General features: G+C 43.7%; 2 protein-coding genes across 3 annotated transcripts in view; one reads left to right on the top strand and one right to left on the bottom strand.

Annotated features, from left to right (window-relative positions):
* The window catches only part of LOC121043357 (membrane-spanning 4-domains subfamily A member 4A-like), a 168914-nt gene that overhangs the window by 144577 nt on the left and 3228 nt on the right, over nt 1–21109 (bottom strand). The window lies entirely within an intron of this gene.
* Nucleotides 2951–16519, top strand: MS4A1 (membrane spanning 4-domains A1). The gene is made up of 7 exons (XM_040495017.1): nt 2951–3128; nt 9245–9419; nt 9839–9958; nt 11138–11194; nt 12699–12938; nt 13713–13814; nt 14685–16519. Exons 2-7 carry the CDS (start codon nt 9261–9263, stop codon nt 14901–14903), a joined length of 897 nt encoding a protein of 298 aa, XP_040350951.1. The 5' UTR covers nt 2951–3128; nt 9245–9260; the 3' UTR covers nt 14904–16519.

The following is a 21109-nucleotide window of genomic DNA, read 5'->3' as shown; positions in this document are numbered from 1 at the left end:
CATGTTCTGATGAAAACTACGCGGCAGCCGAGTAAGGCTGAGATGTGTGGATATATGAGATCTATTTAAGGGTGGGAACACCATCGCCTAACGGTAAGGGCTTTTAAGTCAGATCCAGGTCTCAGTGTTAGTTTTGCCATTTAAAGCTTAAGGACTTGAACAAGTTACTTAACCTTTGTGAGCTTTGAATTCCTAGACTAAAATGCAACAGTAATACCTACCTAACGGGGTCGCCGTGAGCTTTAAATGAAATGTGAACTAATTTAACCAGAGCCTAGAACTTAAAAATCGCGTCGTAAACGGCAGGATTTCTTTCAAATTTGTAATTGAGGGTTTCTTGCTTTCTCAACGTCACATTTCATCACTTATGTGACTCGGGGCCAGTTTCCCTCATTTCCTGAATGTTCGTCTCCACAATCCTAAAACGGAATCAATACTACAGGTGTTATACGGACAGTGCTTGGCATATAAGTAGGTGCTCAACTAGTAGTATTTGCCTGTTAAAAATATAAAGTAGTTTCTCGGATCAGAAGGAAGACCTCACAAACTCCAAAGCTCTTACGCACTTGAATTTACGTTTTCCTTTGGTATCAGTGATTTACAAACACAACAGTGACATTTTCCAAGTCATAACCAAGATCTATTTGCAGTAAGATCTTTAGTTTCGCCTCTCAGGAACCCTGCTTCTCCCTTACCAATTCTCTGAAACCGAAACCCTCCAACACCAGATAATTCGGGGTCCCCGATGCCTTGCTGAGCAGCACCTTGTCTTGGGGAACACACCATAATATTACCTCCTGATACTGGAGAGAGCATTGTGATAATCATCTGGAGAAGGAGAAAGAACCAAAACAGAACCACAATCTCTCAACAATCAGAAAAACTGGCCCTGCTTTCAAGGGACGTGTAGTAAGGCTGACTGAGTGAGGCAAGGACAGATATCATTGTGCTGTAGAATGTAGTTTTCATAGGAGAGGCAAAATGTCCCAAGGATTAAAAAAAAAAAAAAAAAAAGTAGGAGTGTTAGGAGGTGGGGGGATAAAAGGAAGGCAAACTGAACTAAATTAAAGTTTAGTTAATAAACTTGTGTGTAGACTTTAAGAGAGAGACCATCATCAGGAAGCAAGAAAGCCACTAGGTAATGACAGGAGGTTGAATTCAGAGGGGGAGAGATTTTAAATGGGTGGCAGACCCAATATCCTCAAACATTACAGAGAGAAAAAAAATTATAGAGCAAGTGCTACCGGCAAATCCAAACTGTGGTGGGGATGTCGACACACTCAAGCACTGAAAGGTCAATCAATCCAAACCAGCAAAGGTAAAGTGAAAGTTTGTTTGTTTATGCAGAATCAAATTCAAGTTTATTCAAATTCAATTTTATTCAAACTTCAAATTCAAGTTTATTTATCATAGAGCCACCTAACTGATCTCACTGGCCACCAAGAACAGGGTAGCAAACACTCTAAGCCAGACGTGGGCAGAACAGGGCCGACACGAGAAAAGGATGTGGAATTCAGGTTGTGCAAACCCAGTCCGAGCCTCACTGATGCCATACGTGAGCAAGCCCGGACCCTGTTTCCATGCTCACTGAAATGAAGGTGCGCTCCAGTGACCACCCACCGTCCTGGACTCCAGCCTCACGCCTCCCCATCATCCACAACTCCAATGTCACGTTAATGATCATCCCCGGCACCGACTGTTCAAGCAGTTCAGCGGATCCTCAGACCCACAACCAGAATCTGAGATGGATGGTGGAGCTTATGGCCCCACTTCCCTTCTACGAAATTTATGGGAGGTGACTGCGTGCCTTTCACGTGTGGACACTGATGACAGCAAGTCCTCTATTCAAATGGTAGCCCGTTCCACTGACAACCTGCTTCAGTGGTGGGGAGGTGTCGTTTGTTTTTATGTTGCACCCAGACCAGCCACTCCAGAACGATTACCGCCCATTGCTTATGACCCTCCAGTCTGAACCATCTTAAAGAATAGAGAGTGAGAAGGAGAAATAGAGAAGAGAGGAGGGAGGGAGGAGGAGAGGGAGGAAAACAGAGAGAGGGACGGAGGGAGGGAGAGATGGAGGGAAGATAGGAATTAACTCAGATTTGGCAGGAGTGCAGCCTTCTTTCAGCACTAGATGAAGGCAAACAATTGCTTAGTTACAGCCCTGACTCCCTAATAAGATAAAGCGATGCACAAGGAAACTAAAAAGCAATAAAAAAAAAAAAAATCCAACAGCATGAACATAGGGGTTGTATAGGTGGAGGCAAGGAGTACGAAACCTTTGGGCAAAAATTCCTTTCCCAAACGTTCACACTTTCCTGGCCACCGGCTTCTTCCATCCCTCACTTGATCTACCCCGAGCACAGCTCCAGGCCAGACTGAAGAGAGAGGCGACGCAAGAGAACCAGAAAGATGGTGGGAAAAGTGAGTCTGTAGGTAAAAGTGCTACTTGAGTTTGTATCCCCAAACACGCAACTCTTGCCTCAAGCTTCTGGGTCTGTGCTCTACAATACCAAAGTATATTTTTTAGGCCATTTCTAGTAAATCCCACACGAGACATACATGGTCCCACGAGGACCCTAAGTGCGGGCAAACGTGGACAATAGTTGCAGAGGGATACCTGCAATACTCCCGAGCAACCGGGCTTACTGATTCCCGAATCTCTCTGCTTGGATGACTTCTTCCCACCCACTCGCTCCTAAAAGTGAAGTAAAAAGGTAAAAGTCCTAGCAGCCCATCTGTAGAGAGTTTCTAGAGCCCTTCTTGCCCTTGGGGACCCACCGTCCACACCTGCTTACAGGGTGGGGGCTGCAAAGTTCTTCTAATTAGGGGAGCGTAAAGTACGCCAGGCAGTCCCCTGGGATCCTTTTTGAGAAGTGAAACCTCATGGTAAGGCAGAAACTTTTTTGTATATCCTTTGGCTCTGGCATGTGTGCATTAAACCAAAGTGATTGGGGCAAAGGCCAAGGTAGCAGAAGCCACTGATTTCCTGTCACCTGGTATCTATCAGAGGCCCCAGGCCTGCCCTATGTCACTCACCTCCTGTGTACGTGGGACACCAGCAGTGGAAGTGAACTCGGCAGCCAGCATCCGAGTCAGCCTTGAGACCTAAGGCCTCAGACACTCAGGTAAGCAACCAGTTTGCTTTGTTTAAGCGACTAAAAAGGGGGTGTCCGGGGGGCTCCGTCGGTTAAACGTCTAACTCTTGATTTCAGCTTCGGTCATGAGCTCACGGTTTGTGGGCTCCAGCCCCGTGTTGGACTCTGCGCTGGCAGTGTGGAGCCTGCTCGGGGTTCTCTCTCTCTCTGCCCCTCCTGCACACTCTCTTTGTCTCACAATAAATAAAAACTTAAAAAAAAAAAAAAAGACTAAAAGGGAGTGACGTGTATAGCATAGGATGGTTTTGGAGACTCGAGTTTCTCGTTCCCCAGTCGGGTTTTCTGACAGTGTCACAAGTTGAGGAGGGGTACCAGGCTTTGCTGCCCACCCGCTTTCTGAACCACTCCCTCCCTCAAGAAAGACGCTGGCCAGTGAACTGGGTGTCCTGAACAAAAGCAGCAGACTGTAGCACGTAGACGAGAGCGTGGTTACCAATCTGCTGGGCTCCAACCGGAGCTCCACCGCCTATAAGGTATCTACAGTGGTTCACTTCCACTGCTGGTGTCCCACGTACACAGGAGGTGAGTGACACAGGGCAGGCCTGGGGCCTCTGACAGATACAGGCAAGTCACCAAACCTCTACATCCCTGGTTTTACTCACCCACAAGATGGGGGTGACGGACGGTTAACACTCGCTGCTTTACATAAGATTAAATGAGCTAAAATCCTAAGGTTCTTAGAACCACCTGGCACTGAAGAAGAAAATAATCAGCCGTGGTTATAATGAAAATATTTCCATTTCTCTTGCTTTGAATGATTTGGTCTCCAAAGATATGCTGCTAAATGTGAATACCCCAAATGTTGTTAAACCTCGCAGGCTAACAAGTTCTGGAGGGGACTGGAGGACGGGGTGGGTGGGGGGGGACATGAAACGGAGCGTCAGATCCCGCCTCAAATCCATCACAGAAGCCTGCAGTGAGAGTGGGCACTGCAGATGAGGAAGATCTAATGAAGGGCAACAAAGATGAGCTTTAGCCATGTCATAATTGTTTCCTGAACCAGTATATAATGTGACCGCCTTTCCCTGTTTTCCACAAAATGGTCTGATGTCACTGATCATCAGGTGAGGTGAAATGACCACCTTTTGGTCCAACATCCTGCGGGCTCACGTGGGAATCTTCGCTGAGGAAGTCGTTTAACATCTATCGAGCCCGTAGTACATGGAAAGCAGGTTCTCCACGTAACCCTAGCAGGACAGCCCGTGGGGAACATACCCCCAGTTAGAGGAGAAAACAGCTGAGGATAAGTAAGGGATACAGAGAGCTGGGGCCTTTGAAGGAGTCCGTGCCGGGAACAGTCCCAAGGATGTGAATGTCTAATGGGGAGACCGCGAAGGGGGCAGGAGGGGAGCATTTCAAAGCGGAGAGGGAAGAGAGAGGAAGAGACCTCCAGACCAGCGGTCCAGCGGGGAGCGGTGCGGTGTGGCTTCCGAATGGGACGCCGAGATGTTCCGTGAAGGCCATGGGGTGGGGGGGGGGGGGCCGGCGCAGGTTTTCCCAGGAGGCCAAGACAGACTAGACAAAGAGCTGAAGCTCAGGTCAAGCAGGACTTAAAGCAGTGATTCAGGGCCTGCTCTAGCCGCCCCTGTGGAGGATGGATTAGACGAGAGCAAGACTGAAGGCAGAAGAGTACGATTTTTGTGCTCAACCAGCGGAGGAAATGAGAAACTCAGGGGGTGACACTGGAGGTAGAAAATGGTCCGCATGCAAGAGAAGACACCTTACAGAGGAAGAAGCAGCAGGACCTGGGCCCTGACTGGGCGTGGAGGTGAAGGGGCTGGAGAGAACCGCGGCTCCAGCTCTTGGAACCTGGGTGCCAGGGGGACAGAAATAAAGCCATCTGAGTGCTCACGCCTGAGGAAAGGCCGCTGACTCTGCAGGGCAGTCCTTGCACAAAGCGGCCTCAGCCCAGCGGCTCTGCCCACCTGCTGCGAGGCCCCCAGAGGGGACGGGTGGGGAAGAAGTGGAGGGACAGAGTGGAAGGGCTCTGAAGACGCCGGGGATGACAGAGGGGGGCCTGGGCAGTGGCTGCTGGATGAAAGGAAGGGGCTTTGGGAATGGGGACGCTGCGGTACATCTCAGTCCTCCAAAAGACACAGTTATCCTCTGAGAGTTTACTACATTATAAATTGCAAATTCTCCCACGTTCTCAGACAGTACTTTGAGCAGCGAGGTCACAGACGTGGCAGGCCCCAGAGCTGGGACTAGCACTTTCTGTGGCACGCGAGTGCACACGGACTGAAGACACAAGACCCGCTTGCCCTGAGGGGCTGCCATCCTGGAGGAAGGAGGGGGGCTGGAGAGGGGGTGAGGAGCCCAGGCAGAGGGAATGGAAGCAAGAACATTCCTCCTCAGAGCTCAGCGCACAGGACCAGAAAGGGCAGAAACACAGAACTATTTTGAGTGGCAGGGGAGGAAGTGGAGGTAACGAAAGCTAGGCAGCTTTGAACTTCTCATTAAGTGATGTAATTACTGGACCTAAACAGTCATTATTCAAACCCAAACCCATACAGGCTGTGAGACTGTCCTGCAGTGGATGCACCCAGAAACAGTGGTGCATTTGAAAAACCAGAAGAGATTTGCAGAAGTCGCTGTAATAGAGTGAGGCAGTGTCAGATAAACCGAGCCCTGAGGGTGATATAGTTTAGTGAGCACAAAATCCTGCTGTTACCACATTTTGGCCAATGTGCTCAGTCACCCCTGCGGATGTACGAACCGGGCTTTGAGCAGAGCTGTGTGCCGGGCACAGTTTTAAAGCACCGTGAACAATTAAGAAACAAGCACAGGGCAAAGCTGCGGGAATCTACAATATCCTTGGGAGTATGTGGTCTAATTTTACGTATTCCCATACAATGAAAATTTTCAGTTCCTGGTCGACAATGCCCTGGCATTGAAATATGTACATATTTTAGAAAGCTTATTTCCATACAAAATGATGGGTATGTTTGTGTTTATAAACTATTTTACAGTAATATGTGTTGAAGCCTTCAGAGGAGTACAGTTGCCATAATGAGACATCATTTTTTTAAGTTTATTTATTTATTTTGGGAGAGACAGAGAGTACAAATGGGAGAAGGGCAGAGAGCGAAGGGGGGAAAGACAGAGGTTCCGCAGCAGGCTCCACACTGACGGCAGAGAACCCGATGAGGGGCTTGAACTCACGAACTGTGAGATGATGACCTGAGCTGAAGTCAGACGCTTAACCGACTGAGCCACCCAGGCACACTTTTACCAGTGAAATAAAATATTTCCCCCCAGTGGTCATTACTGCCATTAGCCATTACAGATACAGCCGCGGCAGAACTTGCTTACGTTAAGAGGTTTATCTCACCAGTAACAGTGACACAGCCTCAGGCAGCTGAAAAATAAGGAGAAATTCAAACCACACTAGTCCCATCATTTCCTTCTGTCCAGATAATTGATGACCTTTGCTCTTTAAGTTGTCCTCGCTAAAATGAGCCCCCTGGAGAGGAATGTGGTGACTCCCAGCCCATTCCCTTCCTACAAATGGGGAAACGAACCAACCCCTCTGCACCTGCATTTCCACACCTGCAAAAAAAGACAAGATGCCTTCTGGGTAAGACAGGTGTTGGGCGACCTGGAACTAGATGTGCGGTAACCCCGGCACATAGAGGATGCTCCATAAACAACTACACGACATGGTCTGGCTGTGGGGCCGCAGAGAGAGCACCGGCCTCAGAGCCGCGGTGACTGCCTTCTGGTCGGCTCTGTCACCAGGTGCAAGGTCTGTGACGAGGCGCGGCCCATCCCTGGGCCACAGTTTCCTCATTTATCAAATGGCCACAATGGTTTCTGAGCTTCTGACCAGCTCCCAAAGTTCTGCCTGCTGGCCAGAATCAATCTGGAGGCTCCTTAGAGGCCTACCTTGGTACACTCCTTTTTTGTCAGTCATCTTGTTGGGTGTGGTTTGTGGTGCAAAGCACCGAGACCTCCAAGACCGCATGACATCTGGTAATCGGCAGGTGGGGTGAAATCAAGTGCAGAGCACCCAGCCGAAGTCTCCTCTGTCCTCCTGACAGGGAGTCTGTTTTCAATTGCTTTATAGTAGTCATCCAAACAGCACATCCACCTGAAGTAGGGAGAGGTTCATAAGTGAAAGGCTGACCCCTGGTCTGCACGCAGACAAAGCAGTCATAGATGCCTCGTTGGAGAGGTCCAAGCCCTCACTTTCGATCTCCGGTAGTCATGTAACTGGGAACAAGGGACTAACTATTCTGTGCCTTTACCACCTTTTCTACAAAATGAAAGCAACAGTTCATCCCTTGTCTACTCTGTGAGGCTTCAATGAACTGAGGATGCGAAATCTCTTTGTAACCACACACTGGGTGCAAACGTAAGGCCTGGGTGACTCCCAAGGACCTGTCCTATACCACAGTGCCGGGCTTGGTGTGACTTCAGTACGATAAGCAAGCTGGACAGACAGTCTTTGTCTCCAAGGCTCCTTACGTGACTGACAGCCAACAAGGACGAGACCAAAGGTGCATCTCTAAGGAGAGTTCCAGGGCCCAGGAAAGACCCGATAGAATTCACGAAAGTAGCTGACACAAACATAAATTCCAAGACGAAGCACAAGATGAAGAAAACTGGGCAGTCTTAAAACATGAGAGCTGGAAAGGGTCTCGGTAATAATCACCATCTAACTTCAGAAATGAATAAAGCATGAATTCTAGGAACAAACAGCACTTGCTCCTTTCTCCCCATGTAGGAGGCATTTTCACGTCTGAACTTCTTTCTCACAACACGTCTGTGACAGGGACGTTGTTCTCATTTTTCCAACGGGGAAAAATATAGAAACTAATGCCTACTGAGGTAATGATAGTAAAAACAAGAATAGCGACAAAAACAGGCAATAATTATTCAGACATGGGTGCTTTACATACATTTATTTCCTCAGTAATATTAAGAAACTATTCGATCCAGGTACCATTTAGATACTGAACAAGACAGATAAAGTCTCTGCTTTGAAGGGATTTATATTCTAGTGGGAAGAGACTGACCGTAAACAAGCAAGCAGATAATCAAGGTAATTCCCTGCAGTGATATGGGCCACGTACACAAATAAAACGGGTGCTGTGAAAAAGACTGCGCTGTGGACCGAGGGTTTGGGGAAGGCTTTTCTGAGAGGCTGACATTTGAGATATACCTAAATGAAGACACCAGCCACACACAGCTCATCAGTCCATTTGAGTCTTACAGAAACCCTATACCATAAGACAAGAATTATTATTCCCATCTTACAGCTGAAAAGCAGAAGGCCCAGAGTTTAAAGAATTTTCCTGTAGTTTCACCGCAAATAGAATTTGATTTAAACCTAGGCAACCCGTGTCAGGAGGCCAGTCTTACATACAACCTCTGAGAACCTCCTTAAAGTGATTCCTCAAGGTTGCAGAGTTGGTGGTAAAGGAAGACTAGAATCGGCCTCTGCTGACTAAGGACGGTCCTCATCTGACTCTCCCTCTCTCTCTAACACTTTTAATGTTAAAGAGACATTATGTTAAATTTAATGTTTTAAAATGTTTTAAATTTAATGTTATGTTAAATTTAATGTTAAAGAGAGAGAGACAGAGACAGAGCACGAGTGGGGGAGGGGCAGAGAGGGGCTCGAACTCATGAACTGCGAGATCATGACCTGAGCCGAAGTCAGACACTTATCTCTCATGATGCCTCTGGCCCATCACAATGGACAAAGGCAGAGAAGCAAAAGGACAAGGAAAAGTCAATACAAAATACACTGTCCAATATGAGAGCGTAAGAAAAGCATTCAGGGATGAGAAACAAACAGGACATGTGGACACATGAGCATGGTGTTCTCTTCCATGATAAAGTATGCCCCAAACATTGTTGTCAAGAATACCGGCAGGATTTCCAGGGGCCCTATGTCCTTGCCTGAGATGCTAGAACATAGTAGTAGGCTTTGCCTCAGACCCAAAGCCACTGGGAAAAGTCCATGTCTATCCTCAACGACACTCACGGAGAGAATAAAGGGAAAAGTATGCCAATGCATGAGACAGAAGACCGCTGAAAATCCTATTCTCTCTCTCCCCCGTTTTATTATTTATTTTTAGGAGTTCTGAGGGTGAAATGGCGACACCCAGAAATTCAATGAGTGGAACTCTCCCAGCAGATGCTATGAAAGGTCCGACTGCCATGAATCCTGTTCAAAAAATAATTCCCAAAAAGATGCCTTCGGTGGTGGGCCCTACACAAAACTTCTTCATGAAGGAATCTAAGCCACTGGGGGTAAGTCAACTGTGCTCCGTTCCATATCGGCGAGACTCTCTGGCCTAGACAAGCAGAGGCTATAGGCCAGGTACAGGATGCAATCCAACGTGAGGTGTCCTTTATGTCGGACACAGCGTGCCAAATCAGGGATGTACAGAGAAGTTGTCACGGTGATCTTATGTCTCCTTTTGATTTTGCGGTCTGCATATTTAGGGGTCTCCCATCCCAGTTTGTCACCAGCATCCCAGACATATCTGCCTTGGAAATGCCCCAGGTGGTGAGGAAAGCGGATCGCAACAAGACAAAGATCTTGGCACCTTCCCCACTTCCTTTAGGCGTTTTACACAGCCCCGAGTCCGGAATCAGGGCTTCCAGCCTTTGCTTTCTGACTTGATGATGACTTGAGTTCCTCATCAGACCCCTAATTCTCTCTCCAGGCTGTCCAGATTATGAACGGGCTCTTCCACATGGCCCTAGGTGGCCTCCTGATGATCCACATGGAGGTCTATGCACCCATCTGTATGACTGTGTGGTACCCTCTCTGGGGAGGTATTATGGTGAGTAACAACTAACAGCCCTTTGGGCAGTGATGCAGACAAAAAGGTTTAAAAGCTCCACAATAGCATGCTAGATTATTTCTGTGATGAGGCAAGTATGTGGCTGGGAAATAGGTTATGAGGTGACAGTAATTTAGTGGAAGGAGAGGTTGACGGAACCGAGTATGAATCTCCCTGAGTCAGTGGTCACACTTCATGTACATTCAGAAAGAGGTGCCCTGCATGGATCTACACAGGGAAGGAAGACCGCTCAAAGCAGGACTCTCCAAAGTCAATGTGGAGAGGGGTGAGAAGGGCACTAAACATTTGGACTGTGCGGCGGGGTGTTTCCAGAAGCAGGAAGGAGCAGGCGCATCCCATTTCCTCCCACCTATTCCTTCTTCCTACAATTCTCTTTAGCTACTATCTCAGGTGGTGATATCAGTCCCATCGCAAACGAATCTCCTCTGGCTGACCAGCAGAGCAGCAATCTGTCATGAGCAATCCTCATGACTGTTTCATGTACATGTTTTCTAACCGTGTCTGGGTGTGGTACAGAGGAGTCATGTTTATATCCCCATTAGACTTTCACAGTTACTACCAGAAAGATACGCCCAGGACTGAGATGTTCAAAACAAAGAGAGATGGATGAGAGCAAGCGTCCCCTCCATTTCATAGCTTGAACAAGGAAGATGGGAAATGATCACCATCAATTCCTGTAGCAGCAAACGTTTTAATGGCGTGTGCCCGTGGCACTCAGGCCACCTTGATTCATTCTTCCCTGGCATCACAATCAGTGAAATCACTGTGAACTCCAAAGAGAAATTCCACAAACTTAGAAAAGAGAGAAACTAAAAATAAAGCTTTTAAATTCACAGTGTTAGTAGTATTCGTTGGCACAAAAACTTGTGTTCTGCCTCTGGTCTTACTATATTCCTGGTCGCAGCTCCCCAGTTAGTTGCATAAAAGGCATCAGCTGAATATAGCTGAGCATGCAAAAAGGAGAACTATGACTGCTGAAAAATGAGTGAATACTGCAAAAATGGCTGGACAGTTTGGTGAAAGTGGTTGGAAATGTGGATAGCTTTTTAACAACCAGTTCTCCACGTTAAAAGCCATCTCCCTCTCTGCCTCCCTCCCTGTCTGCCTCCTCTCCCATCTATCCCATACCTTCCCCACCCACCACCTCTCTTTTCACAGTATATCATTTCTGGATCACTCCTGGTAGCAGCGGAGAAAAACCCCAGGAAAAGTTTGGCAAGTAATCGTATGTCCTTCTTCCCCACGCATCCGAGAAATGCCTACTTTCTCAGTTGAAAACAAAAACGCTTACACACCTTTGGAATCACAGTAGCACTGAGTTCTCTCTCAACCCCAAAAGGCAAAAGATTCTCTAGAAAGCTGTTGTGATTTTATTCATGAAAAACTTGGAAATGAGGCCTACCTGAATTACGTCCGCGGAAACAGAATTAAAGGCAGACCAAAGAACAGCCACATGCTTATGGTCTTATGAATGTTAAATGTGTGAGACTAACAGGTCTCTTTGAAAGCCGTGTACTTTCTCTCAGACCACCCTTTAGGAAAACTCTAATCAATACCGTGATTAACTCAATCCTCGTTAACTTTGAGCAAGTCAGTTGGCCCCTCCGTACCTCTATAAAATAATGCTACCATATGGTCATGAGTATGTCATGGAGTAACATACACGCAGGTGCTTCAGGGGCTATATAAGGAGCTACAGAGGGTCTTGTCCTATAACCCTCCCAACACACTTACTCCCAGGTCATGAGCTTACCAGCAAGTTTCCTCCCCCAAGTTTTTTATACTTACTAATAAGCTATTGCTGACTTGTGGCACTTCCAAAGCCAGTGACGGATGGAGTGGATTGAAATGGCTCCTCTCAAGAGATGGTCTGCTAAATTCAGTTTTTGAAGAAAAAAAAATATTTAGGAAGATCAAGTTGTTTTTATTCTCCAGATACAGCAAGTCCTACTGACTTGCAATCTGTAGGTCCTACAGCCAGGGATGAACTATATAGGTCTTAAAATAACCATCAATAATCCCATACTATTATGGTACCTGTCACTTATATTCTCCTGGTTTGACCTTCTATCATCCCTGCAGGGAGAACTCATTCTGACACCCTTCACCGGTGCTACCCCGAGGCATCGGACCTAATTATGTTTTGGAAGATGGTAGACTGAGGCTGATTGCAACCCATGTCAATAGGGAGTAGGTGGTGGTGTTCTTGCTACTGTTAGTTTCCACTTGATGGTAGAGACCCAGAGGGCTCTCTCTGCGCTTTCCCTCCCTACACCCACTTCATGGTGATGCAAGAACCTCCTTCCCTTTCTTCCCTCTACCTTCTAATGCAGACATATATAAGCTGAAGACTATTTATCTTCACTTAGCCAGTATTTGCCGAATGCCACCAGCGTGGTGGTAGGGGCAGTGAAAGGAACTGCAAGGATGCAAAATAGAAGAATTTAGGAGTATTCCTAAAATTTTCTCTTGATAAACTGATTGGATGTGACAGGGTAAAATGAGATGAGGAAGACTGAGGAAGGAACAGGAATGAGAGATGAAAGTTTTCATTTTACGGTGACAAGGACATTAAAAACCACTGAGAGAAGTGTGGCTTAGGATGATTTGGGTGCAGTGCCTTTATGAATGGGAGGAATGGGATCTGGAATTCCTTCCTACCTGGTATTCTCCAAATGAAATCAAACCCCATTAACATGTCTTTATGTCTCCATTTCAGGTCAAAGGGAAAATGATAATGAACTCACTGAGCCTCTTTGCTGCTATTTCTGGAATGATTCTTTTGATCATGGACATATTTAATATTGCAATTTCCCATTTTTTTAAAATGGAGAATCTGAATCTTCTTAAAAGTCCCAAGCCATATATTGACATCCACACCTGTCAACCAGAGAGTAAGCCCTCTGAGAAAAACTCTCTGTCTATAAAATATTGTGACAGCATACGATCTGTTTTCTTGGTAAGTGTGAGACTGGACTTCTTCTCAGGAAAGAAGTCTGGCATTTTTATTACGAGTGCCAACTCTGGATCCAGACTGGCTACATCTGCTACTTACTGCCTATCTGGCTTTGGGGCAAGAATTTTAACCACATTCTGCCTCAGTTTCTTCAACTGTAAAATGGGGAAAGTACCAGTACTTACCTCACAGGGCTGTTTTGAGCAGTAAGTTAACATATACAAAAACATTTAGAACTGGTACACAGAAGGTGCTATGTGTTTGTTTAACATTTTTATATTAGTATCGGTTAACATTTATTAGCACGATTAAGGTGAACATTGAAGAAGCACCTAAGCTTTATGAACACCTTTTGCCTCAGTGAGTTTTTAGTGGAGACTCTGAAGGGGAAAATGCATCTCCCGAGTATAGACAGGTTTCCTTGGTTGTGATACCATAACACCTAAAGCTGGATACAACTTAATTTGGGAGTCACTGATTAATTTTTCCTACATAGAATTGATTCTTCAACTAATTGCTGCTGCCTTATTTCCTATCAGCAACATGCATTAACCGTCTGTGAAGGCAGCTGTGCTAAGGGTCGGGGTTATGAAGATAACTAGTAGTGTTTACAGTTGGTCATTACTCACCTATAGAATTCATCTTCTAAAGAACCCATCTTCTACAGAACTGATCTTTTAGTCATTTAATTGTAGCCAAGAGTCATTTACTGAGTACCAACCATATTCTTTAAGCTGTTATCACATTCTTGCCTTCACTTTTTCTGTCGTTCCTCAGAGCATTTTTGCCGTGATGGTGGTCTTTACCTTATTCCAGAAACTTGTGACAGCTGGCATTGTTGAGAATGAATGGAAAAAACTGTGCTCCAAACCTAAAGCTGTGAGTAGTAGTCATCCTGTCCACTAAGCCCCTCTAGGAAATCACGTCTACAAAAACTCATTTCTGGAGAACGTAATCTGACGTAACTTTGAGACTAGGAGCTTCATGAAAAATGGTCTAGGCAGATTTCTGGAAAGCAGAGAATACCAATAATGAGGAAAAAGTGTCTTGAAATTTGAAGCCAGTCTAAAGGTTAGACAGAGGATACAGCCCTGCAGTACGTGTGCTCACAAGCCTTCAGCTCTGCCCCGCTCCAGGCGTCCATCTTGATTTCGTGATCCCACATGTAACGTGCGGAAGCCAGACAGATCGTCCACTTCATTTCCCAGCATTCCCCTCCCCACCCCGCCCCACCGCCACCCTTTCATCAGATCCCACTTCCAAAACTATGGGTCAAAGAGGCTCCACAATTGGGAGATACGAATATCCCCGTGACAGAGCTGCATCAACTGCTTCAGAACCACAGAATGTTAGATTCACGATACAACCGAGAGACTGTCACAAGTCCTTCATTTTGCAGATGAGAAAAACAGGACTAGAGAGAAAATTACCTTCCCAAGGTTACAGGCAATAAAAGGCAAATCAAAACTCGAATCTAAATTCGCCCATTACTGCAGCGTTCTTTCCCAAAATACCGTGTGATCATTCCAGGCAAAGTGGCAAATATCTGCTGATCTTGCAGATGAGCTTTGATGGGTGATTTGGTGAGGATCTGGGCACGTGGGAAATCAGTCCTGGTATCTGGAGGCATATAGGAAAAAGCATAAACGGCACAGAAAACAGGAGGTCTTTGATAGACATTCACAGACACTGCTGACAAATGCACCAAAAGTAAAGGTCTAGAAACGCTTGTTTAATTTTGTATTCCAGGATGTAGTTGTCCTGCTAGCTGCCGAAGAAAAAAAAGAACAGCTAGTTGAAATAACAGAAGAAGCGGTCGAGCTGACTGAAGTATCTTCCCAACCAAAGAATGAAGAAGACATTGAAATCATTCCAGTCCAAGAAGAGGAGGAGGAAACGGAAATGAACTTTCCGGAACCTCCTCAAGACCAGGAACCTTCACCGATAGAAAACGATAGCATTCCTTAAACTATTCTTTTTCTGTCTTCTGTTTCCTTTTCTTAGGCATTAGTGTTCACAGCTTCCAAGAGACGTATTCACCCTCATTTCCTGAGGCCCTCTGCAGGCACCCTCCACATGTCTCTCTGGCCTTCGCACGGAGTGACCACAGCTCACTGGCACTCGCTCGCGCGCGCTCGCTCTCTCACGCAGAGAATCCAGCCATGGCAGGCGACTATGTCGGCACGTTTCCTGTCTGGGGCAGCTTACTGAAATTCAAACAAGGCAGAGCAAGGGCTGCACCTCGGCAGTGCTCACCGGCCTCCTTCCCGGGCGAGGCTTTGCAGTAGCGGTCGGAGTAGAGGTTCCACCTCGTCCCTCTGCAACAGAGAGACTCTGCCCCTGATGAAAAAGATAAACCACTGTGCAGGCCATCCCTACACTTCCTTTAATTCGTTCCACATCTACGTATGTTGTGGAGTCCCTTGTGCACCACTGTCCTAAAGAGAGTAAAAAGTAATGGTAGGGAGGTGAGATAAGGAACTAGTCCAGCTATCTTTCTCCGGGGCTGACACTGTGGTACACTCTTAGAGTGCCTACACCCCACCAGGGAACTTCTTAGTGGCCAACACCCAGCTCTTTCTTCATACAAACAGCGCAGCTTATAAATGGGCATGTCTGTATCTGTCTTAACTTTCCCTAACTCCTGCTCTAGGCTCTTGGTTGCACTGTCTACCTACTTTCAGCCTTTAGGCAAGAGAAGAAAGAATCAAAGAAGATGCCATAATGAGTACCCACATCTTAAATGATAATCAACGGTTGTATTTGTAATTTCCATTTCACAGAGTAGTTTATGAAATAATTACATTTGATCTTCCATCATCAAGAAAAAAAAATCCCTATCCATATTTTACAAATGATTCAAAGAGGCTAAGTAACTTAAAAATAAGTAAAGGTAATTTGCTAATGGTCACAGCTAGCAATTTTGAGAGCCTTCTTTTGTACCCGTATCTTCCTACTCTAATCCTAAAATGTTTTAAATAACCAAACAGCCTGTATAAACCACCTGAGCAAAGTCAACAGGTTTTAATAAGCACCTACTCTCTGATCAGCATAAAATAGGTGTTCGGAGAGACACAGAAGAGTCAGAAATCAAGTTTTGCTTCTCAGGGATAAAAAAACACAGACATTCACAACATTTGGAAAACTACTCACATCATTAATATGTACTTGGTTGTTAGGTTACATAATGCAGACACTAAGTACTATGGACGTTCTCAAAAAAGATCATGTTTGAAAATAATGTAATTAGTTACAATGCCAAATCTCAGGCAATCGCTACCCTACTTCTCAATTCCTGTTCATATTCAGAGATACTAGTACCTTACATAGGAAGAATGTTTATAATCTATCAATTACATTTGGGCATTTTCTATAGGATAAACCCTGCGAGATTCTGGCAGGTCAACAGTCAAAGCAATTTCCATGCCTTGTGATATTTCTACTTTGTTAGGGACCACCGAGAGAAGATCTTTCCTGTGCTTAGAAAAAAAAAAAAAAAAAAAAAGAGATGAAACATCTCTATATGTAAAGTCCTGAAAATCAGCCTTAAATAAATAAAACTCTATTTGTGTTCTTGTCTGAAACAGATGATTCCAACACAGTGTTTTCCCAGTCTTCTCTATTCTTGTAACGTCAGACCACAAGGGAGGCTCCTATAGCCTTAAGTTTATATTCACATAATCCCAACACGGGTTTGAACTGCGGGATGTCACGACATCAGCTATGTATATCAGTGTATTCTTTTTTTTTTTTTAATATTTATTTTTATTTTTGAGAGAGAAAGAGAATGTGGGTGCGGGAGGGACAGACAGAGAGAGGGGGACAGAGGATCCGAAGCAGGCTCTGTGCTGACAGCAGCAAGCCCAATGTGGGGCTCAAACTCACAAACTGTGAGATCATGACCCGAGCCAAAGTCCAACGCTCAATGGACTGAGCCACCCAGGTGCCCTCGGGTGTCAGTGTATTCTTACACACATGCATTCCCAAGGAAAGTTTTCACAGAAGATTTAATAATCGAATAACTGATTTCTCACACTGAGCACTCCGGAATGTGCCTGAACTAGTGGAAAGGGAAGAGAGCAATGGCAGACCAAGGAAAAAACTAATGAGAAAATCTTCAAAGAAGATAAGCTCTGTCTTCTATCTTATTTTCTCCATTTCTGAAATATATGTGAGGATCCCTCTCCAAAACCATTGTGTCTTTAACAATTTTATTTTATTTTCTTGGGGCGCCTGGGTGGCTCAGTCACTTAAGCGTCCAACTCTTGGTTTTGTGAGTTTGAGACCCTCATCGGGCCCTGCGCAAGCAGCATGGAGCCTGCTTGGGATTCTCTCTTTCCCTCTCTCTCTGCCCCTCTCCACTCATGCTGTCTCTGTCTCTCAAATAAATATATAAAGAAAAAGGTTTAAAAAAATAAATTTTATTATATATATGTATTTTTGTTCAAGTATAATTAACGTAATGTTATATTAGTTATTTTATTCATTTTTATGATCTCAAATCATAATCAGTTTGTACTAACCTCACATAACTCCTTTTGAGACACCATTAATGTCTATTGTTAAAGAAGAATGAAAATCATTGCTATGACTTTTCTCTCCAATTATCCCTTTGGCAATTTGTTCCTAAGAGGGTGACTGACCATCCCAGTCTGTCTGGGACTGAGGGATTTCCTGAGATGCAGAACTTTCAGTGCTAAAACCTAAATAGTCAGAGGCAAACCAGGATGGTTGATCACTCCAGTTCATAGTAATACATAATTGTACCTGGCTGCAATCACTACATAATATAATTTTTTTTATAATTAACATTATATCATAAATATTGTTCCTTATTGATATATAATTCTCATAAGCTATTTAGTTGCAACTTAGTACTTCATTAATCAATATAGAATAATTCAATATTCCTCTATAATTGAGTACTAAGGGCCTTTTTTTTTTTTTTTTGCAAATCACTTTTAGAGCTGCAGAATGTGATTTTACACTTCAAACATTGACAAAGTCTGTAATGACATATGTTAAAAGCCAGGAAATTAATTTTACACTTCGGCAGGTAAACAGCCAAAGATCCAATACATATAAATGGTAGCTTCAGACTGAGTTAGCACGAGTTCATTTATGGATTTGATATGTTTTAAAAACCTAAAACATTGATGGGGAAGGTTCAAATCAGAAATTTTCCTACATTAAGTCTGCAGTGCTTTTTAACTTTTATTTATTTAAGTAATCTCTACACACAATGCAGGGCTCAAACTCACAACCCTGAGATCAAGAGTCGTGTGCTCTTCTGACTGAGCAAGCCAGGTGTCCCAAGTCTAAAATTCTTAAATGGGTTTCCTTTAATTTAAAAGCTGGTTGTATGTTCTGAGCTAATGAGGACCAAGTAATATAAAATGAATATGGTAGGATCATATGGTGGCAAAATCAAAGCTAATTTCAGATTATTCTCTGGAGTTATGTTTGCTCTTCACTCATCACTTCCCTTCCTGACTTACTAGAAGAAACTTATTCATGCCTCCTATGCATTCTTCTGCAAGAGAGAACAAAAATCCTAAAGTAATTCATTCATCCAAAAATATTTGTTGATCTCAGGCTTCTGATGAGCAAAAATAAGCAGAGATCCCTCCTCTTAGAGCCTCACTATCTGACTGGAGAAACAGACAGTAGCAAAATATCCACCAGGCACCTAGTATGGGTAAGGAATACCGTAAAGTATAGAGGGGTATACCTAAAGATAAGAGAAGCTCCAAGTCCTCAAAACTTGTAGTGCTTAATTAGAGATGATTTAAAAGTGTACCTATTATAAGCAAACTCTCAACAAAGTTGGTATAGAAAATATGTACCTCCACATAGGGGCGCCTGGGTGGCTCAGTCGTTTAAGCGTCCGACTTCAGCTCAGGTCACGATCTCACTGTCCGTGAGTTTGAGCCCCGTGTCGGGCTCTGAGCTGATGGCTCAGAGCCTGGAGCCTGCTTCCAATTCTGTGTCTCCCTCTCTCTCTGTCCCTCCCCCATTCATGTTCTGTCTCTCTCTCCGTCTCAAAAATAAATAAACGTTAAAAAAAAATTTAAAAAAAATATGTACCTCCACATGATAGAGCATTTATGACAAACCCACAGCCAAATCATACTCAACAATGAAAAAAATGAAAGCTTTTCCTCTAAGATCAGGAATAAGTATGCCCAGTCTAATTACTTTTATTCAACAATGTATTAGAAGTCCTGGACATAGCAATTAGGCAAGAAAAAGAAATAAAGACATCTGTATTGGAAAGAAAGAAGTAAAACTGTCACTATTTGCAAACGACATGATACTATATATAGAAAACCTTAAAAATTCCACCAAAAACTCTTAAGCTAACAAATGAAATATGTAAACTCAGAGGACACAAACTTACCATACAGAAATCGGTTGCATTTCTATACACTAATAATGAGCTACCAGAAAGAGAAATTAAGAAAATCCCATCTACAACTGCATCAAACAGAATAAAAGACCTAGGAATAAATTTAAATAAGGAATTAAAAGACCCGTACCTGAAAACTGTAAGACATTGATGAAAGAAATTTAAGATGACACAAATAAATGAAAAGATACACTGTGCTCATGATCTGGAAGAATTAATGTTGTTAAAAATGTCCATACTACCCAAAGTAAACTATAGATTCAATGCAATCCCCATCAAAATACCAATGGCATTTTTCACAGAACTAGAACAGAGAATCCTAAAATTAGTATGGAACCAAAAAAGACCCAAAATAGCCAAAGCAATCTTGAAAAAGAAAAACAAAGCTGGAGGTTATCACAGTCTTTGATTTCAAAGCTATAGTACAAAGCTATAGTAATCAAAGCTATGTACTGGCACAAAACAGATATACATCAATGGAATCAGACAGATATACATCAATGGAATAGAATAGAAACCCCAGAAATAGACCTACACTTCTATGGTCTATATTCTTGTCCCATATCAAAAAAAAAAAAATTAATGGGCAGAGGACTTAAATAGACATTTTTCCAAAGAAGACATACAGGTGGACAACTGTCACATGGAAATGTGCTCAACATCACTAATTATCAGAGAAATGCAAATGCAAACCACATCAGATATCATCTCACACAGATCAGATTGGCTATTACCAAAACAGACAAAAAATAACAAGTGCTGGTGAGGATGTGGAGAAAAGGAAATCCTCACTCACTGCTGGTGGGAATGTAGACTGGTGCAGCCACTATGGAAAACAGTAAGGAGGTTTAATTTCCTCAAAAATTAAAAATAGAACTATAATACAACCCAGCAATTCCACTTCTGAGTATCCAAAGAAATAAAAAAATTTATTCACATTTTCAAAGAGATATAGGCAAGTCCATATTCATTGAAACATTATTTATAACAGCCAAGATACAGAAGCAACCTAAGTGTCCACTGATAGATGGAGAAAGGTGTGTGTGTGTGTGTGTGTGTGTGTGTGTGTGTGTGTGTAATGGAATATTACTCAGCCATAAAAAATAATGAAATCTTGGGGCATGGGGTGCCTGGGTGGCTCAAGCAGTTTAGCGTCTGACTCTTGATTTTGGCTCAGGTCATGATCCCAGGGTCATGGTATTGAGTCCTGAGTAGAGCTCTGCACCAAACATGAAGCCTGCTTAAGATTCTGTCTTTCTCTCTGCCCCTCTCCCTCTCTCTCTTTCTCAAAAAAACAAAAAGAAACAAAGAAATAAAGAAAGACAAATACCACATGGTTTCACTTATATGTGATCTCTAAAAGATAAAATGAATGAATAAACAAAACAGAAACAGACTCATAGCTACAGGAAACAAACTGGTGGCTGCCAGAGAGGAGGGATGGGGGGGAGGGGTAGGCAAAATAGGTGAAGGGTATTAAGATATACAAACTTCCAGTTATAAAATAAATAAGCCATGGGGATGTAATTTGCATCACTGGGAATGGAATATAGTTAATAACACTGTAATAACTTTGTATCGTGACAGATGGTAACTAGACTAATTTGGGATCATTTCAGAATGTATAAAAATACTGAATCACTATATGTATACCTGAAACTAATAGGATATTATATGCCAATTTTACTTCAATAAAAAACAAAATAAAGTAAAATTAAAATAAAATAAAATAAAATAAAATAAAATAAAATAAAATAAAATAAAA

The sequence above is a fragment of the Herpailurus yagouaroundi genome, unplaced genomic scaffold, assembly GCF_014898765.1.
Source record: "Herpailurus yagouaroundi ecotype Mexico unplaced genomic scaffold, PumYag 187, whole genome shotgun sequence".
Classification (NCBI taxonomy): Eukaryota; Metazoa; Chordata; class Mammalia; order Carnivora; family Felidae; genus Herpailurus; species Herpailurus yagouaroundi.
The sequence above is the reverse complement of the archived record's forward strand: the minus strand, read 5'-3'. Positions and strand labels throughout refer to the sequence as shown.

Excerpts from the sequence above, each read along its gene's own strand:
- MS4A1 (XM_040495017.1), top strand. The coding sequence starts at position 9,261 with ATGGCGACACCCAGAAATTCAATGAGTGGAACTCTCCCAGCAGATGCT. Across the intron at positions 9,420-9,838 it reads AGGAATCTAAGCCACTGGGG|GCTGTCCAGATTATGAACGG; the intron begins GTAAGTCAACTG and ends TTCTCTCTCCAG. Across the intron at positions 13,815-14,684 it reads TGTGCTCCAAACCTAAAGCT|GATGTAGTTGTCCTGCTAGC; the intron begins GTGAGTAGTAGT and ends TTTGTATTCCAG.